Below are 16303 nucleotides of genomic sequence, written 5' to 3'. Positions count from 1 at the left end.
ATTTATCTTGTACTTTTTTTTTTTTAAGGATCCACATATTACAGATATACACAATGATAAAAAAGAAAAAAAAATAAAATAAAATTTCTTTTTTATTTTTTCATTAAAAATAAATTGGTCTAAAATGGAGCTCGATAAACATCCTAATTATTCTACTCTTCGATATATGCCTTTTTTTTGTGGAAATTTAAATAAACGTTACTCGTTTGCGTTAATTATTTATACTAATGTAAAAAATTAAAATAATATAACATGTCGGATTAGAAGGAGGCGGTGTCAAAGGAGTGGTATTCTTTATTTCCTTTACGCAAAAAAATAAATTACTATTAAGTAAAATTTATCTTTAGCATTTTATGACTTAAAATTTTTTTTCGGTTTTTCTCCTTTTTCTTTTGTTTCTCTTTTATTTATCTTTTTTCTTATCTTTTTCCATCTCTTTTTTTATTTTTTTTTATTTCGTTTCACTTCATTTTTTTTTATTATTAACTCTTGTAATAGAAAGAACACCACAGATCACTGAAAAATGAATTGGAATACAAAAGTGATACATAAAAGAATTTTTTTTTTTTCCTTTATGCATAGAAAGTTATTTGCGTAAATTTGATTTACTATTAATTTGAAGTATTATTTTTTGGATATAGGAATAATTTGATATACTAGGCCTACCACAATAGCTTCCTTTTTTTATGTAAAGTTTTTAAGGGGTACACATAAAATAATAAACGAGCACCAAGTAGCGGTAACGAATAAAAAATTGAATTTGCAGAGAATGTAAGAAAAAAGGAAATAAAATAAAAAATAAAATAAAACAAAACAAAAATAGTACAAACAGCACAAATAGTACAAATAAGTGTAAATAACATATATAATATAAATAAAACATAATAACATAAAATTAAATCGAAAAAAAATTCTAAATTAACCATTTCGTGAAATCAAGCCGATGAATTATATTGTACAAAAGAAATGGGGGAGAAAAAATAAAAAAAGATAATGAAATTAAAATGAAGAAATAAAAAGCCATTATTTTTTAATTTTAAAAAAAAGGTACTTTAAAAAAACTACAGAAAAGAAGCTGAATTATTAGAACAATGAAACGTACAAATATATGCAAAAGTTGTTTAAAAGATTAACAGCACATAGATAAAAATACGCAAATTTGTGTACATATACATACAAATATACAGATATAAGTATGCAATTTTTAAAGTTGCTTACAAGCAGCAAAAATAAAGGCATAAAATAAAGTAGGAACATATTAAAATCTCGTAACACCAAATAGGCAAGAACAGGAAAAATTATGTAGGTAGGCGTTTATAAAAAAAAAAATTAAACAAACACCCACGAAAACACACACACACACACACACGCAGTATTCTTAGAGTAAATAAAAGAAATGTTTTAAGGAGGAGTATTCTATTATTTCAAGAAATAGAAGAAAGATAAATTTTAAAATATATATTCAGAAAAAGCTTAAGTTTTACATTTAATATCTCACTGCTGCACATTAAGGGAACAGATAAGAAGCATTATTTCTTCAGTTATAGGCGGAGCAAGACGGGTGAAAAAGCCTTTTCATTGAAATAGATAGTTAGATTATATAGTTTTGACTTTACCTACTTTTTTGTACTTAAGTTTTTTAGAAATATATGTGTCTTCAATTTATTATTTTTGTAAAAGACCGTAGAAAAGAAGAATTCAAATATATATACAGATACATACACAAGTATACACACAGATATATATACACGTATATATATATGTGCGTCGTGCGCTGCCCGAGGACAAAAGTGATAAGGTACAGAGGGAAAATTTCCGTTATATCAAATCCCTATTCTTGTTGCATAAATAAGTGTATATATATATATATTTGTTAAAAAATGTTGAACATATTAAGGGAGTTAAACGATTATAGTAAATTTTTGCCAAAAAAAATAAAAGAAAATGTAAACAAGGAAAAATATGACATATTAAGTGAAATAAAGAAAATAGCTTGTCAGAAAAAAAATAATTCTTACAATGTTACAACAGTAATTAAGTTGTTTAATTCTTTTGAAACTATTAACACGACGAAGTGCAGATCGTTTCATTTTTATATTTTCATGATTAAATATTTATGGCATTCACTGCAAAATAAAAGTATTAGTCCAAACTTAAAATCGTACATTTGTCAAACCATTTCCAGTATATTAAAGAATATCAAAAAATATATTTTAGATGATTTTTTTTTCGAGTATGATAAAGAGTTGATTTTAAAAGACGAGCAGGAAGAGGCAGTTAATTGGAAAGGGAAAGAAAAAGGAAATGACAGTGATATTACTAATAATTCTTATGAAAATATGAGTGAACATTGCTATGATGAATATAAAAATATGCATGAAGTAAGTGATATGGATAGTAGTAATATAAATGAAAATAAAGTGCAGAATATTTTAGTGAATGATGCCTATTATATATCATTTAACGGAATATTTGAGAAGACTAAAAATTATGGTCCTTTTTTTAATGAGGATATATTAATAAATGGAAAGAATGAAAGTTTTCGTTTATATATACAAAAATGCATATTAGATATTATCGACTATAAATATTTATTTAATGTATTATACAACTATTTAAGTAATAATTTTACAAAGCATGATGAGTATAGTCATAATACGTACAAAAATTATATCGGTTCTATGTTAAATGTGTTGGTAAATTTAAGACTCTTTTGTTATTATAACATTGATGTGCATAATTTGTTAGTAGATTTTTCGTTAAATAATATGTACTCTATCAAGTATGAAGATTATATTGATAAAAGAGAAACGTGTTTTCGGGAAGATACAAATTATTTTGAAAGGGATTCAATGATATTCTTAATAAATAAAAAATTGAATGAAAAGGTCAGCGTACCATTGAAACATAATAACTCGTATGAAGAAACTAGTTGTTGTACAGATATGAATGATTACGTTATAGGAAAAGAGGATGACGAATTTTCAAATATAGACAAATCTGTATGTTCCATTGGTAATTTAGAAATATGTATACGATATAATACTATATTTTTAAATTTTGTAATGTTAAATCAGTTAAGTTCAGACGACTTATGTTTTAAATTAATTAAATATAATAAGATACTATATTTTTATAAAAAGATAAAAAGATTCAATTGGCATAGTATCAATTATGCATTTGTAAAAATAATTTATAAAGGATTAAGATATGCATATATTTATAATATGAATTTAGAAAAAGAAATGAGAGAAATACTGAATATCCTTTTTTTTTTATTTCTGTTTTATATAAAATTACCAAGTAGTGTTCAGCTAAATTCATCCAAGTATTTTATACCTGATGAATATACCATACTTATTAATGATAACGACAGTGTTATAAAAGTAATTTCAAAAATTTTTGTCTTCTTATTGAATAGAAAATATAAGAAGGAAACGGCTAAAGGAGAAAAGGATAGAATACGAAATAAAGAAAGGGAAAAGGAATTGTTAAATACTTTTCTTACCAATCTAAATGAAAGAAATTTCAATTTAACAGACTTTGATGAAAATAAAGGGGAGGATATATTTGCCATATTTGAAAATATAGATACGCATGATTTCTTAAATATTATTACTTCTTTGTTTATGCCTCATATACACCCGTCTAATGTGGGAAAACATATAGGAAATATAAACTTATTTATAAATTCCTTCTTATATTGTTTTATTAGAAAAATGAAGAGAGAAGATATTTATTTAAAAAAATTACAAGCCAGGTGTAACGAAGAAGAGGGTAATAGGACTGTTGGGACTATACCAAATGGCAATGCAAAAGAACAAGAAAATAATATGAACGATTATATAACCAATTATTTTATCTCTGAAGAAGATAAAAATTTTGTTGTTGAAAAGTTTATCATGCTAGCTGTACAAGGTATGTTTCCAAAAAGTAATAAAGGAGTTAGTTTATTTGAAAATATATTAAAGCATATATGTATTATTGATATAAACTGTTTAGACATTTTTGTAAAGAAAATAATGGAGTGCCTCTTTAATGTTAATACTTCAACACAAATTTGTAATTGTTTATTATCCTTATGCTTATTACTTCCTTTGTTAATAAAACAAAAAGCAACCTATCTAAAGGATATATTATATGTCATGAACATGGGTATTGATATATGTGATATATATAAAAGTTTTACTATATTTTCCTTTCTAAGTATTTTGTTTTCATATATACCTATTGTAAAGTTTGATAGTGATATAAGCGGTAGCGACTATTTGTTAATAGTTAAGGAGTATAATAAATATGATAAATTTGTAAATTGTCCATCGGATAGCACTGAAAAGAATGACATATACGAGTGGAAATCACATCAGAGAAAGGAAGTTCAAATGAATGATGAACAGATCAAAGGGTTGATAACAGAGAGAAAGGAATTAGTTGACTACCTATGCTATTGGGTACACGATTTTTTTGACAAAATTTTGTACTTTATAAAATTTACCAAGAATGAAAAGTGCAAAGATAGTAAAAAAAATAATGGAGATAATAAAGACAACAAGATAGAGAATGATATATATGTAGGATTAAAGGCAACTATTATTTCGTTGTTTATTCATTTAGATCATTCAATACTGTATGAACTGTGTCATAAATTTTTAAATAATATAGAACAGGAAAATGCAAAGTCGTTGTCCATTATTCCTTATGCTATGGGTTTGGTAAATAGTAAAAAAATTTTCGATACTCTTTTTAATGCGTTTTATAAAAAATTGATAACAAAAAAAAAAAAAAAAAAATCAGTTGAAAATGTTTTACTGAATGATAAACAAATGGATGAAGATGCAAATGGAAAAGGACATGAGGAGGAATTTTTTGTGTATACAAAAAATGAGTATGCAAATGATGATACTATTAAATGTTACTTACAGTTTTTATCAAGTTTAATTAGAAGAGCGAAAAACGAATTTTTAAATGTAGAGGATATATATAATTTAGTTCAAATATACCTAGTTGAAGATAATAATACCATATTCAAATATGTATGCAAAATTATATATCGATTTTTAGAGAATAATTTTAGCCTTACAATAAAAGATTTTTCATGTTTTCAAGTAAAAGAGAAAATGAGTTCTAAGGATAAAATTCTAACCCTTGCACATTGGGGTATTCCATGGCATCTAATAATAAATGGTAATGGAAATAAATCAACAGATGAGGGTGTCTTGGAAGGTGCTTCACAGGGTGAGATGAAGGACAGCTCTAGAACTGGCGCTGCGGATGGGGGTGTGGGTGCGGCTGCGGCTGCAATTCCGACTCTACACGACTCGGAAGAACTTGTAAAGTGGAAAATTCCGAGCCAAGAAAATGTAAAAGTAGGAAAGGAATTTACCTATTTCATTTTGGATTATTTAATAAACCTACTAATTCAATGTGACATACCTATATTCACTCCGAACTTAGCAAAATACATAGAAATAAGAAAATTAAGGGAAAAGAAAATAAATTGGAAATTCACTTTAAATTATTCAAATGTAATATCAAGAATATATAAAGGAATAAAATCTGTTATAAAACCACTTAGTTTCTTATATCCCGACGAAAGATATAATTACAGTTACTCACTAACTAAGTGTCATGTAATTAATACAAAATTGTCTTTTTATTTTTATATTTATGCATCAGAAATTGTTATAACATTATCATTACATGTATTAAGAATTCCAAAGGAGATATTAAACATGTCATCACTTGTACATTACAATAGTAATGACGAGAAAATTGAACATAAGTCATCCATCAGCTCAGTGAATAGTGAAAATAGTGTAAACGGGTTAAATACAAAAGTCGTTGATAAAAAGGAAATGAAAAAATTAAAAGATGAATTTTTCACCAATGTTATAAATAACAAAGAAAAAGATATCAAAGCAGATGCTAAAATTCAAAGAAAAATTATTAAAAATATACATTTCTTACTTTTAAAATGTAATGAAAATGCAAACTCGAGTATGTACAATGAATATATTAATAACGTATTGTCCTTTACATATAATATTTATCCATATAGCTATAATTATGATATTATAAAAAGTCAATATATTAATAATATATTTTATTTGTTTAATGAAAGGCTAAAACAAAGAAAAAAAAACTATTGTTTCAGAGGATTTAGAGAGCAGTTATGTAATATTTTATTTTTTATTAATTTGTCTATTTATTCTCAAGTCAGATCCTATGCGCAAAGTACAATTAAATTAATTTTACCCTCTTTTAAAATTGTCAAAGTCCCATTTTTAAAAATATGCGCCTTTTACCTCAAAAATTATATTAAGCTGTACACATTAACCAAGGGTGCAATGGAGTACAAAGACAGACACACAAAAAATGATGTAAGAGAGGAGAACGATATTAATGGCGATGATGATGATTATCATCATGATAACGGAAATGCAAACAGTAGTGTTAACAACAATGTTAATAATAATGGTCATAACGGTGCTCACATTGGTCAAAATCAGGATGATGATCGCAGTAGCAAAACTCAAAATGACAGGAAAATTTTCAAGAAGAAAAATGACACAGAAAGCGGCAGTTTTTCCAAGTTAAGCAGCCTTAGAAGTTTGAGTGATTTAAATAATAATGATTATTTTGAAAACAAATGTATCAGTTGTTTCAATGGAATTATTATAAATATAACAAATAATTCAGGGCTGGTAAAAAAAATTAGCACCGATATATATTTATTGAAAAAGTACATAAAAATTGTGATTAAAATTTTAAGATTGGAAATACAGAAAGAGGATATAACATTTAAATGCATGAAACTGGTTTATGCGTTGATTAATGGGAGATTTATTAAAAATAACAAAGAACAAAAAAAAAAAAAAAAAAAAATGAACGAATTATTTTTATTTTTGATAGAAGAAAGTGAAAAAAAAAATAATGTATATGCACAAATTGTTATCTTATCCTTTTTTATATGTTTTAGCAATTTTGTCCTACAAAATTATGCAGAGTTTTATTTTAATTATTTGTTAGAAAATATATCTATAAAAAAAAATGTACATGTGTATAATCTAGCGTTTTGTGGTTTTATCAAATTGTTAAAATATTTTAATAATAATAAGGACAAAGGGTTAATACCTGCGTATATAACTAAAGTTTTTAAAAGTGAAAAAACGTATAAAAATTTCGTTGACATATGCATATATAAAAATCTGAAAAGCAAAAAAAAAAGCAATAGTGTAAATGCAATAATTATAAATTTATCCAAAATTCAAAAGTCGTTTAAAGGTTTTGTTCAAATCAGCGAAACGCATATAAGGGACTTTTTTTACTATTACGTGTTTTTTAAATTTTTAGTAAATCTGCAAAATGCATGTGAGCAGGAGGGGGAAGTAGAGGCAATGGAGGCAGGGGAAAAAGTGGGACAACATGAAATCTTAATGGAACAGTATGAAAAGCAAACCACTTCAAATTTGGAAAAAACAAAAGATAGACATTGCACTAATGAGGAGATAAGTAGGGCAAATAATGCGGGTGCTACCCACAAGGTACATAAAGAAGATGTAAATGTAAACGGTTATAGGGTAAATAAGTGTAGTTTAAAATATATCGGGATTATGATACCAATTTTGAAAGAACTACAAATGGATGTTCTTGCAGATAATGAATATAAAGCGACGTTTATATCGTTAGTATGCCCTTTGTTACTAGCATTGAGAAAGTTAAAAAAAAAAGAAGATGCAGAGGAAATTTTAGTTAATATTATAACATTATTAGAAAAAGAAATAGCACTTGTAAATGTAGAAGTATTTAATATTTGGATATATTATTTTCACTTGTTATTTATAAATATAAAAAAAAAATATATACATATATATGATAGACTATTTAAATTTTGTTTATGTTTCCATTCTCAAGATATTTCGAATTTGATTTTTAAAAAGAAAATACAGTTATTAAATATTATGCTTATTTATAGTATTCATAAAAATATAAATCTAATGGATAGTAGTATAATGGAATTTTTAAAATTAATAGATAATGATAATATTACAGTTAGGCAAATAGTAGGAGATTTATTGTCTTACCTTTTATATATATTACATGATCATAAACATTATAGTCATTTGAAATATATGTATTATAACATATTGTTATATTTGTATAAAGTCGTAACAGGGATTATTGAATATTTACAAAGTAATGAAATTATATCAAAGCAATGTACACAAATATATGCTCTAGAAACTTTAGCCTATTTAACAATTACTATGTTTACGAATAGGTGTATGTATGTTTTGAATAATTTAAGTATTTTATTTTTAAAAATGTTTATATTATCTGTTCAGCTAGTTGATAATTTCATAAATGGAATTGTAAATAAAGCTATTAACTGTTTTTTATGCCCATCTTTGTATTTATTTCGATTTGAATTAATAAATTATCAAAGTATAAAGGACCAGATAAATTGTCAAATTTTTCCAAGTGAACAAATAGAATTAATAGACCTTTTTGATTCATTATTAAATCAGGAAATTGGAGTTTTAATTATACAAAAATTAAGTGATTTATTAAGTAAAAATAATTGGAAAATTAGAAATTCAGCATTACAATATTGTTTTTATTTTCATTCATATTATTGCATATTCATGTATAGTAAAAAAGAAAATTCTTTTCTATTAAATGTATTTTTATCTTTCCTAGTAGATAATTATATTGAAATACAGAATTTATCTCGGGATATATTATCGTCTGTCTTTTGTTATTATGATAGCTTAACACTTCAAAAAATTTCTAATTATTTTTTAGACATAGCAAATCAAAAAGTAATTTTAGATTGTTCATCACATGAAAATAATGCCAAAATTGTAGAAAAAAAAAAGACAGTTGCTATTTATACCCTTATTAGTATAGTTAATTCTTTTCCTAATTACGTTCCAGAATGGCTTCCTCACATTTTGATTAGTGTAGCTAAGATGTCTAGAACAACTCTTCATATTATTAAAAAAGAAATAGAAAAATGTATTCAGAATTTTTTAAGGACACATAAAGACGAATGGGAATACAAATATAAGTTAGTTTTCACAGAAGATCAGTTAAACATTATGGACATGTACAAAGGTGGACTGAACTATTTCACATAGGAGGATATGGTAACACGTAAGAATATAAGATGCAACTGTGGTTGTGAAAGAATAAAATAAAATAAAATAATAATAATAATAATAATAATAAGACATAATAAGAGGTAGAATAGGGAACAATGGGACCGGGGGAACAAATGTACATGCAATATGTATATGTGTGTATATGCGTATGTGAACATATACAGTACAATTATTTCCCATATGCACACCATACATACGTATAACATATATTTGATATGAAAAAAATAAAAAAGAAATAGCAAAAAAATGCTTGTAGGGAAATACCCCCATTTATGCATGTTACGTGAACTTTATAATTTTAATAATTTGATTGTTTTTATATCCTTATCTTGAAAACATAAGCAGCAGTGTTCGTGCATTAAAAAAATAAAATTTAATGAAATAAAATGAAAATGAATTTCATGGGGCATCCAAATTACAGTAATACTGAATTTCTTTAAAGATGTTAATACTGAAAAGAGGGGAAGTTTTATATACACGTACATATATATATATATATATATATATATATATATATATATATATATATATATATATATACGTATATATGTATATATTCGTATATTTAAAGGATTGACTGAATGTAAATCGTTCAGCAAATATAACACTTTGCAGACATAACTTTTCAAATGGCATATATAACTTACTAATTATGATTAGAGAATTTAGAAATACTTATTGGAATCTTGTCAAGTTTATAAAAATTTTTAATTGCGTTAAGTCTGTCATCAGGGTTTGAATTAAACTTATCGCTTTTGGTGCAGATAACCCGAAGGGGGATATTGGTTCTTCTGTAAATCATAAGCGTGTATGTGTATAATAATATATATATATATGTTTGCGTATAACATGTGCGTGTGTATAAAATGTACGTATATGACATTCTTGTTAATATTTACGCTCAAGATTGCTAATAAAATATATTTTCAAAAGCATAGCACTCTATATATCAAGCACATGGTCGAATTGCTTTTTTCTTATGCATATAATTACCGTATGGCATCCACTAATGCAACATCATTTTTCTGTATGTCAACAGTCATATCAATTAAAACAAAAAATAAGCAAATTTGATTCCGTAAATATATGTAATCGTCTAAATTTTTTCTTAAATAATTCATTTTTTCTTTCCCTATCCCTGCTGCATAACCGACACCTGGCATATCGGTAAGAATGAATAACCTTTTTTTTTTTGCATTTTCAAATGAATATAAATTAATTGACCTTGTACAGCCACTATTTTTTGATACCCTAATGTTATGATGTTCATTAACATTTATTAAATATTTTATAAAATTTCTAAGAAATGTTGATTTTCCTACATTGCTCCTGCCTAATATACATATTTCATTTACTCCATAATTTTCAATTTTTTCATAATTGTGGAATTTTCCTTAAAAAAAAAAAAAAAAAAAAAAATAGTAAAAATATCAAAAAAAGGTACATTTATTTATGCATAAATGTCAAGTATATGAAAATATCATGTGGAAGTAAAAGTTAAGGCGCACATAATACAGTTTATAATACAATTCTCTCTTATTATTTGCATAACGTGTAGATTAACTGCTTTAACTTAATAGGTGTTCTACAAATTAATGGTTTACACTTTTTAAGTTTTAATCCTCTAAAAATTTTATTACATACGTACATATGTATATATACATAAACATATTAATATACATACACGTGTTCACATGCATATGAAACGATAAGGCAAATGTACAGGTACATGCTTAAGTTATGTAATATTTTTTTTGCTTTTCTTTATATAAGAAATGTAGCAGCATAAACATACACGCACGCTCATATATACACATAAACCCACACCCATATATATAAATTAGAGGCGCATATTTATGCACATATTATGCTTGTAAAATGTGCAGAGTGCAGCAAATTGAAAAGGATGTAATATATCTACAAACTCTAAAATTCCAGATGTAATTATAAAAAAAAAAAATATATATAGATATAAAACACGCACATGCATACATGTATTATTCGTTTAAGTAATTTTTCTCTTTTTTCTATTTAACCTAAGAACGAAACGTGCTTAATGTCCGATATGTTAAATTTTTTATTTACAACTAAAAATTTTTTTAAATTTGTCTTAAGTTTATTGAAACTAATGTTTTTAAAAGGTTTATATTCTAAGTCTTCTTTTTTATTTATGTCTACAAGGGGTAAAGAATAAATTGATGGAGGGGATGCAAAGGGTAGTAAAAAAAATATTAAGTAAAAATAAATTATAAAGAAATATGTAAAATTAAATTAAAGTAAAATAAAAACAAAATAAAATAAACGTAATACTGAATTTATAAAAAAGACGTATAAGAGCAATATTTTTATATACTTTTGTCATTCAAATATACTTTCATATACTATAATTTTGGAGAATTTCACAGGTTTATTGTTATTATATTTTGGAATAAAGCAGCATATAAACGTCAGACTGGCGTAGAACAAAATATAGAATACACAAATAATACTGTTGCTATAACATTTCGCCTTTAGCATAACTTCAACGTTATTAAGGAAAGAAAAATAATAAAAGCAAAATATTAGGAAATTATAGTTTAACCTGAAATGTGTAAAATGAGAAAAGTTAATAAGCGATTATAATATAAATTGTACATTTATATATATGAGTACATATACATACAAGCGTACGCATACACATGCAGATATACATACAAACGTACGTCCATACGCGCGAACTTATAATGACCGAAAGGACATTACGCATATACACGCATGTTCGTGAAAGTTTCATTAGATATACCGATGAAAGCAGAAGTAATAAATGGTAATAATAAAATATCCACAAGCAAAATTCTTATGATAAACAAATTTATTCATACATTGTACAAAATGTGCTTTATCAATTTAAAAATAGATGAATATCATAAATTAAAAACAAAAAAAAACAAAGGGCTTCAAAAATTCAGTGGCATAAAAATATCCAAAAATTATTATAAAAAATGATCTTCAAACAAAACACATGCATAATGTTTAAATATGTTTATTCTAGTTTTATTTTATTTTTATTAGTTTTTTTTTTTTTTTTTGTTTACTTTAATTTTTAATTTCTTTTTATGGCGAACAACTTCAACGTTTATGTACCCATCACATGTACTGTTAAGAATTTCATGTATCTGAAGAATGAAATTAAATGTAGTCGGTTAAAATGAAAAAGGTACAATAAATACAAACATTGCTCATATTTCGGTAGTTGCATCTATATATACATCCATCCATCCATCCATACATACATAAATATATATATATATATATATATATATATTTGCATTTATTCGAACGGTGCGAACAATTTGTAGTTTCGTTGCCAATATTTAATGACTTAAATTACACGTTTCTTTTTGTTATTTATATTTACTTGACATATATGATTTATATTTAGATTGTTAATCTTCAAAAGGATATCTTCTTTTTTTAATCCGCTAGTGTGAGCCGGTGAGTTAGCTAAAACGTCATATATTTTTAATTCTTAAAAAGGAAGGAAATAAAATGTAGTGATTGAAAAAAAAAAAAAACAAATTATAAAACAGTCGTAAGAAATTCATTTAAATTTGAAGTATATGAATACGCGAGAAAAAAATCATGCAAAATGAGAAAATAAAATGAAAAGTAAGACATCATTTTATTATGTAACTTGATGATGATAAACGTATTTTTAATTGGTAAAGAAGTTGCACAGAGTTACGGTTTTTACCTGTTTTATTATTTTGGTTATTCTTAGTGCTCAATTCTTCTCCCTTTAATATTATTCCTATCATTTTTTGAAAAAAAAAAAATGATAAAATAAAATAAAATAAAATAAAATAACAGTAATATAATAATTGTTATCAATGTTGAAGAGTTAATTATAAATAATTTTTTTTTCTTTTTTTTAAGTGTGTACCTAAAAATGGTTCCTCATATGTTCCTCTATGCTGTAAACATAAAGCTATATTTTTTAAAATATGTGAAGGTAAGGCTAATCTGATTGTTGTAATGGATTTATAAAGAAAAAAAAAGAAAAAATTAATACGATGTAATATTCTTTTTTTTGCTGGGCACCCCAATCTTTAAAAGTAAAATAATATTCCCCTTTTTATTTCAATCATATTTTTTTTTCTTATATGAGTACCCGTAATTATCTATTTTTTTTTGTATCATTCCTACGAGATTTCCATGCCGATCTATTAATGGTGAACCTGACATGCCTTAAAAGTAAATATAAAAATAAACAAATTAATATAAAAATAAAAATTAAATTAAAATTTTAAGAAATGAAAAGAAATAAAAAGAATAGATATTTAAAATGTCATATGAAATATTATATTACGTTATATTATAGAATAGTTATGCGCAGTATATGTATGTCTCAAAAAGTCATATGAAATTTTTTTCGAATGCGAACCCTTATTAATAGGATTGGATATTTGAATAAACGGGTATAAACATGCTTTCTTGTTTTCATTAAAGTTTTCGAATTTTGAAAAAGTCTGCTTTGGTTGATTTACTACACCAATACTGTACGTTTCTTTATCGAAATTCTTCAATATTTGTACAATGAAAAGAATATTATTTATTTATTATAAAATATCAAGTTTAAAAAAAATCAAGAAACACATATAACAGTGGAAAAAACTAGACGCACAGGTAAGAGAAAAAAAAAAAGGACAAAAAAAAAAAAAAAAAAAAGAAAAAACCTGTATTTGTCCATATGCAATTACTGGTTCCCCTTGCTTTAAATCCTCTCTTCTAGAGTCTAGGTTGAAATTAAAGTAGACAAGAAAATCGAAAAAAATGAAGAAAACGAAAAAAGTGAAAAAAAAGAAAAAAGTGAAAAAAACAAATTAGGGAATTATTAATGCGAATTACTGTGTATTTTCATTACCTAGAGATATATGAGAAAACTGTTCCTCCGAATTAATTTTCATAACACAAATATCCGAGTCTGATATGAGTTCCGCACGTATCGTGTAAGTTTATATATATATGTGTATAGGCATAGGTATACGTGTACGTATATATATGTATATATGCGTAACGTGAACGTGCATAATAGCGCGATTAAATCGTTTTGTCCCAGTTTGCAGAGGGATAACTTTTACACATACATTATAAATTTTTTTTTTTTATTTTTGTACAGAAGTTTACCTTTATGTAAACCGGATACTGTTGCAAAATAAAAATCGTCATTATTTTTTATAACAAATGTGTCAGCTGAGTTCTTGAAAGAGTATATTTAAAATATATTTAAATGAAGTATAAATATTCGTTCTATATTTTAATTTGCGATTTTGTTATGTTACTGTTATATTGTGCGCAGCTGTCAGTATATATCCTTTAAGCAATAAAAAAGAAAGGCCATAAAAAACCACATACAATAATATTTAATATTAAATTATTAGTATGTGTTCTATTTCGTTAACTATAATTTCAGGAAGTGATTATTTTCGTATATTTCGTTTTGTCTTTTTTTACAAATACGCATATGTAAATGAGTATGTGCATGTATACGTGGGCATACATACGTGAATACGTACAAGTGTAGATACACATTTCGCGCACGTAAAAGAGGTGCAACACACATATACATATATACATATATATATATAGTCACACTACATGAGTACATATAATCATCTTTTTTTTATGGTATGTTTACCTTGTTTGTCGTATATGAATCCTGAACCCAAAAATGCCATGTGATCTACCTTAAATTTAAAATCTAATGAATTATTCTTTTCATACATCTTGTAAATTGTAACAAAACTGTTAAAAAGATTATTCGGAATGGAAGTAGAATAATAGTACTTTTCGTTTGAAATTTCTAAGAATGATTTAGTTATTATATTACTAGTCATATAATAAAAAGTATTATAAAAAAATAAATAAAAATGAATAAGGAAATAGACAAGAAATGTTACAGTCTGTTTAATATAATAAAGAACTACTTCAAATGAGAAATGTTCATATCCAGCTAGTTTATGAAAGTTCTTGTTCCCACTTATTAAATTTTTTTTTTTTTTTTTTAAATTATAAGTTGGTTCAATATCATTATTATAAGCATTTTCACAGCATGATACAGAAATAATTTTCAGGAAAATAGTAGGTAAACAGTAATAATATTCTATTTTATTCTTTACATTATTCATTATATCATAATAATTATTTAAAAAATTATACACGCAATTTTTCATATATAATTTGGGCCAAAAAAATAAATGATCTTTCCACACAAATTTTGTTCTACGGTAAATTATCCAAAGATAACTTTTTTTCATCGTGTACTTTTATGAGTTTGAAAAAAATGGGAAAGAAGGTTAACATCGGCGAAGCTTTTGCGCCTGTAGCTATTTATTTATGTAAGTACGTATTTATGTATTTATGTATGTATGCATTTATGTATGTATGCATTTATGTATGTATGCATTTATGTATATATCTATGAATATAGGTACTCATGAAAATGTGTATGTTCGTGCATAAAAATATATATAATGATATGAAAATGTCAAAAAATTTGCATTGAATGCTATATCTAAGAAGTGAATTCAATTTATGGAAAAAAATTAAGCGCAAAATAGCTAGTTACTGATTACTGTTCAATTAAGGTGTAACTTTCCCGCAGATATGTGAGTATAATGTATTATGTATGAATTCATGATACCGTTTTTCTGAACATATTCTAGGACTGACACATATTTTGTATAAAATAATAAAAAAAAAAAAAATTTCATTCGTACGAGGTTGGCGGAGTTTTTCATTTGCAAACCGGATTCGTATATATATACATAAATATATACACATATATAAACATATATATATATACATAACTATATTTTTTTAAGATAATTTTTTCTTTTTCCTGCTTGTTAAATTTTTGCGTTAGGGTGTAGGATATAGAGACATAAATACCTTTACACCCTCATATTATATATCATACCCATACACAAATACAGTATATACAACTTTTTTACACGCTGATTTTTACACATATAGTTAAGTTTTAATTAATTTTTTTTTTTTTTTTTCTTTTATTTCAAAGTTCGATCTATATTTGCTAACGAATAAAACAAAACAAAAAAAAATAAATAAATAAAAAAAAAAAAAAAAAAAACAGTAGT

General features: G+C 25.1%; 3 protein-coding genes across 3 annotated transcripts; 1 reads left to right on the top strand and 2 right to left on the bottom strand.

Moving 5' to 3' along the window:
• Positions 1-1880: 1880 nt before the first annotated feature.
• On the top strand, positions 1881-9140 carry PmUG01_14044200 (conserved Plasmodium protein, unknown function; the record flags this gene model as incomplete). The annotated part of the gene is made up of 1 exon (XM_029008006.1): positions 1881-9140. The coding sequence occupies one exon, from the start codon at positions 1881-1883 to the stop codon at positions 9138-9140; it is 7260 nt and encodes a 2419-aa protein (XP_028864339.1).
• A 423-nt stretch (positions 9141-9563) lies between these two features.
• PmUG01_14044100 (GTPase, putative) lies at positions 9564-11681 on the bottom strand (the record flags this gene model as incomplete). Its single annotated transcript, XM_029008005.1, has 5 exons — positions 9564-9615; positions 9812-9955; positions 10158-10557; positions 11201-11338; positions 11537-11681. The coding sequence occupies 5 exons, from the start codon at positions 11679-11681 to the stop codon at positions 9564-9566; spliced, it is 879 nt and encodes a 292-aa protein (XP_028864338.1).
• A 52-nt stretch (positions 11682-11733) lies between these two features.
• PmUG01_14044000 (trypsin-like serine protease, putative) lies at positions 11734-15460 on the bottom strand (the record flags this gene model as incomplete). Its single annotated transcript, XM_029008004.1, has 12 exons — positions 11734-11745; positions 12239-12319; positions 12562-12671; positions 12898-12954; positions 13087-13166; positions 13315-13390; positions 13588-13723; positions 13880-13938; positions 14068-14127; positions 14331-14403; positions 14486-14517; positions 14842-15460. The coding sequence occupies 12 exons, from the start codon at positions 15458-15460 to the stop codon at positions 11734-11736; spliced, it is 1395 nt and encodes a 464-aa protein (XP_028864337.1).
• Between the last annotated feature and the right edge of the window lie 843 nt (positions 15461-16303).

The sequence above is a fragment of the Plasmodium malariae genome (assembly GCF_900090045.1).
Source record: "Plasmodium malariae genome assembly, chromosome: 14".
Taxonomy (NCBI): Eukaryota; Apicomplexa; class Aconoidasida; order Haemosporida; family Plasmodiidae; genus Plasmodium; species Plasmodium malariae.
Note: the sequence above shows the minus strand (reverse complement) of the source record. Positions and strands in the feature narration are given on the sequence as shown.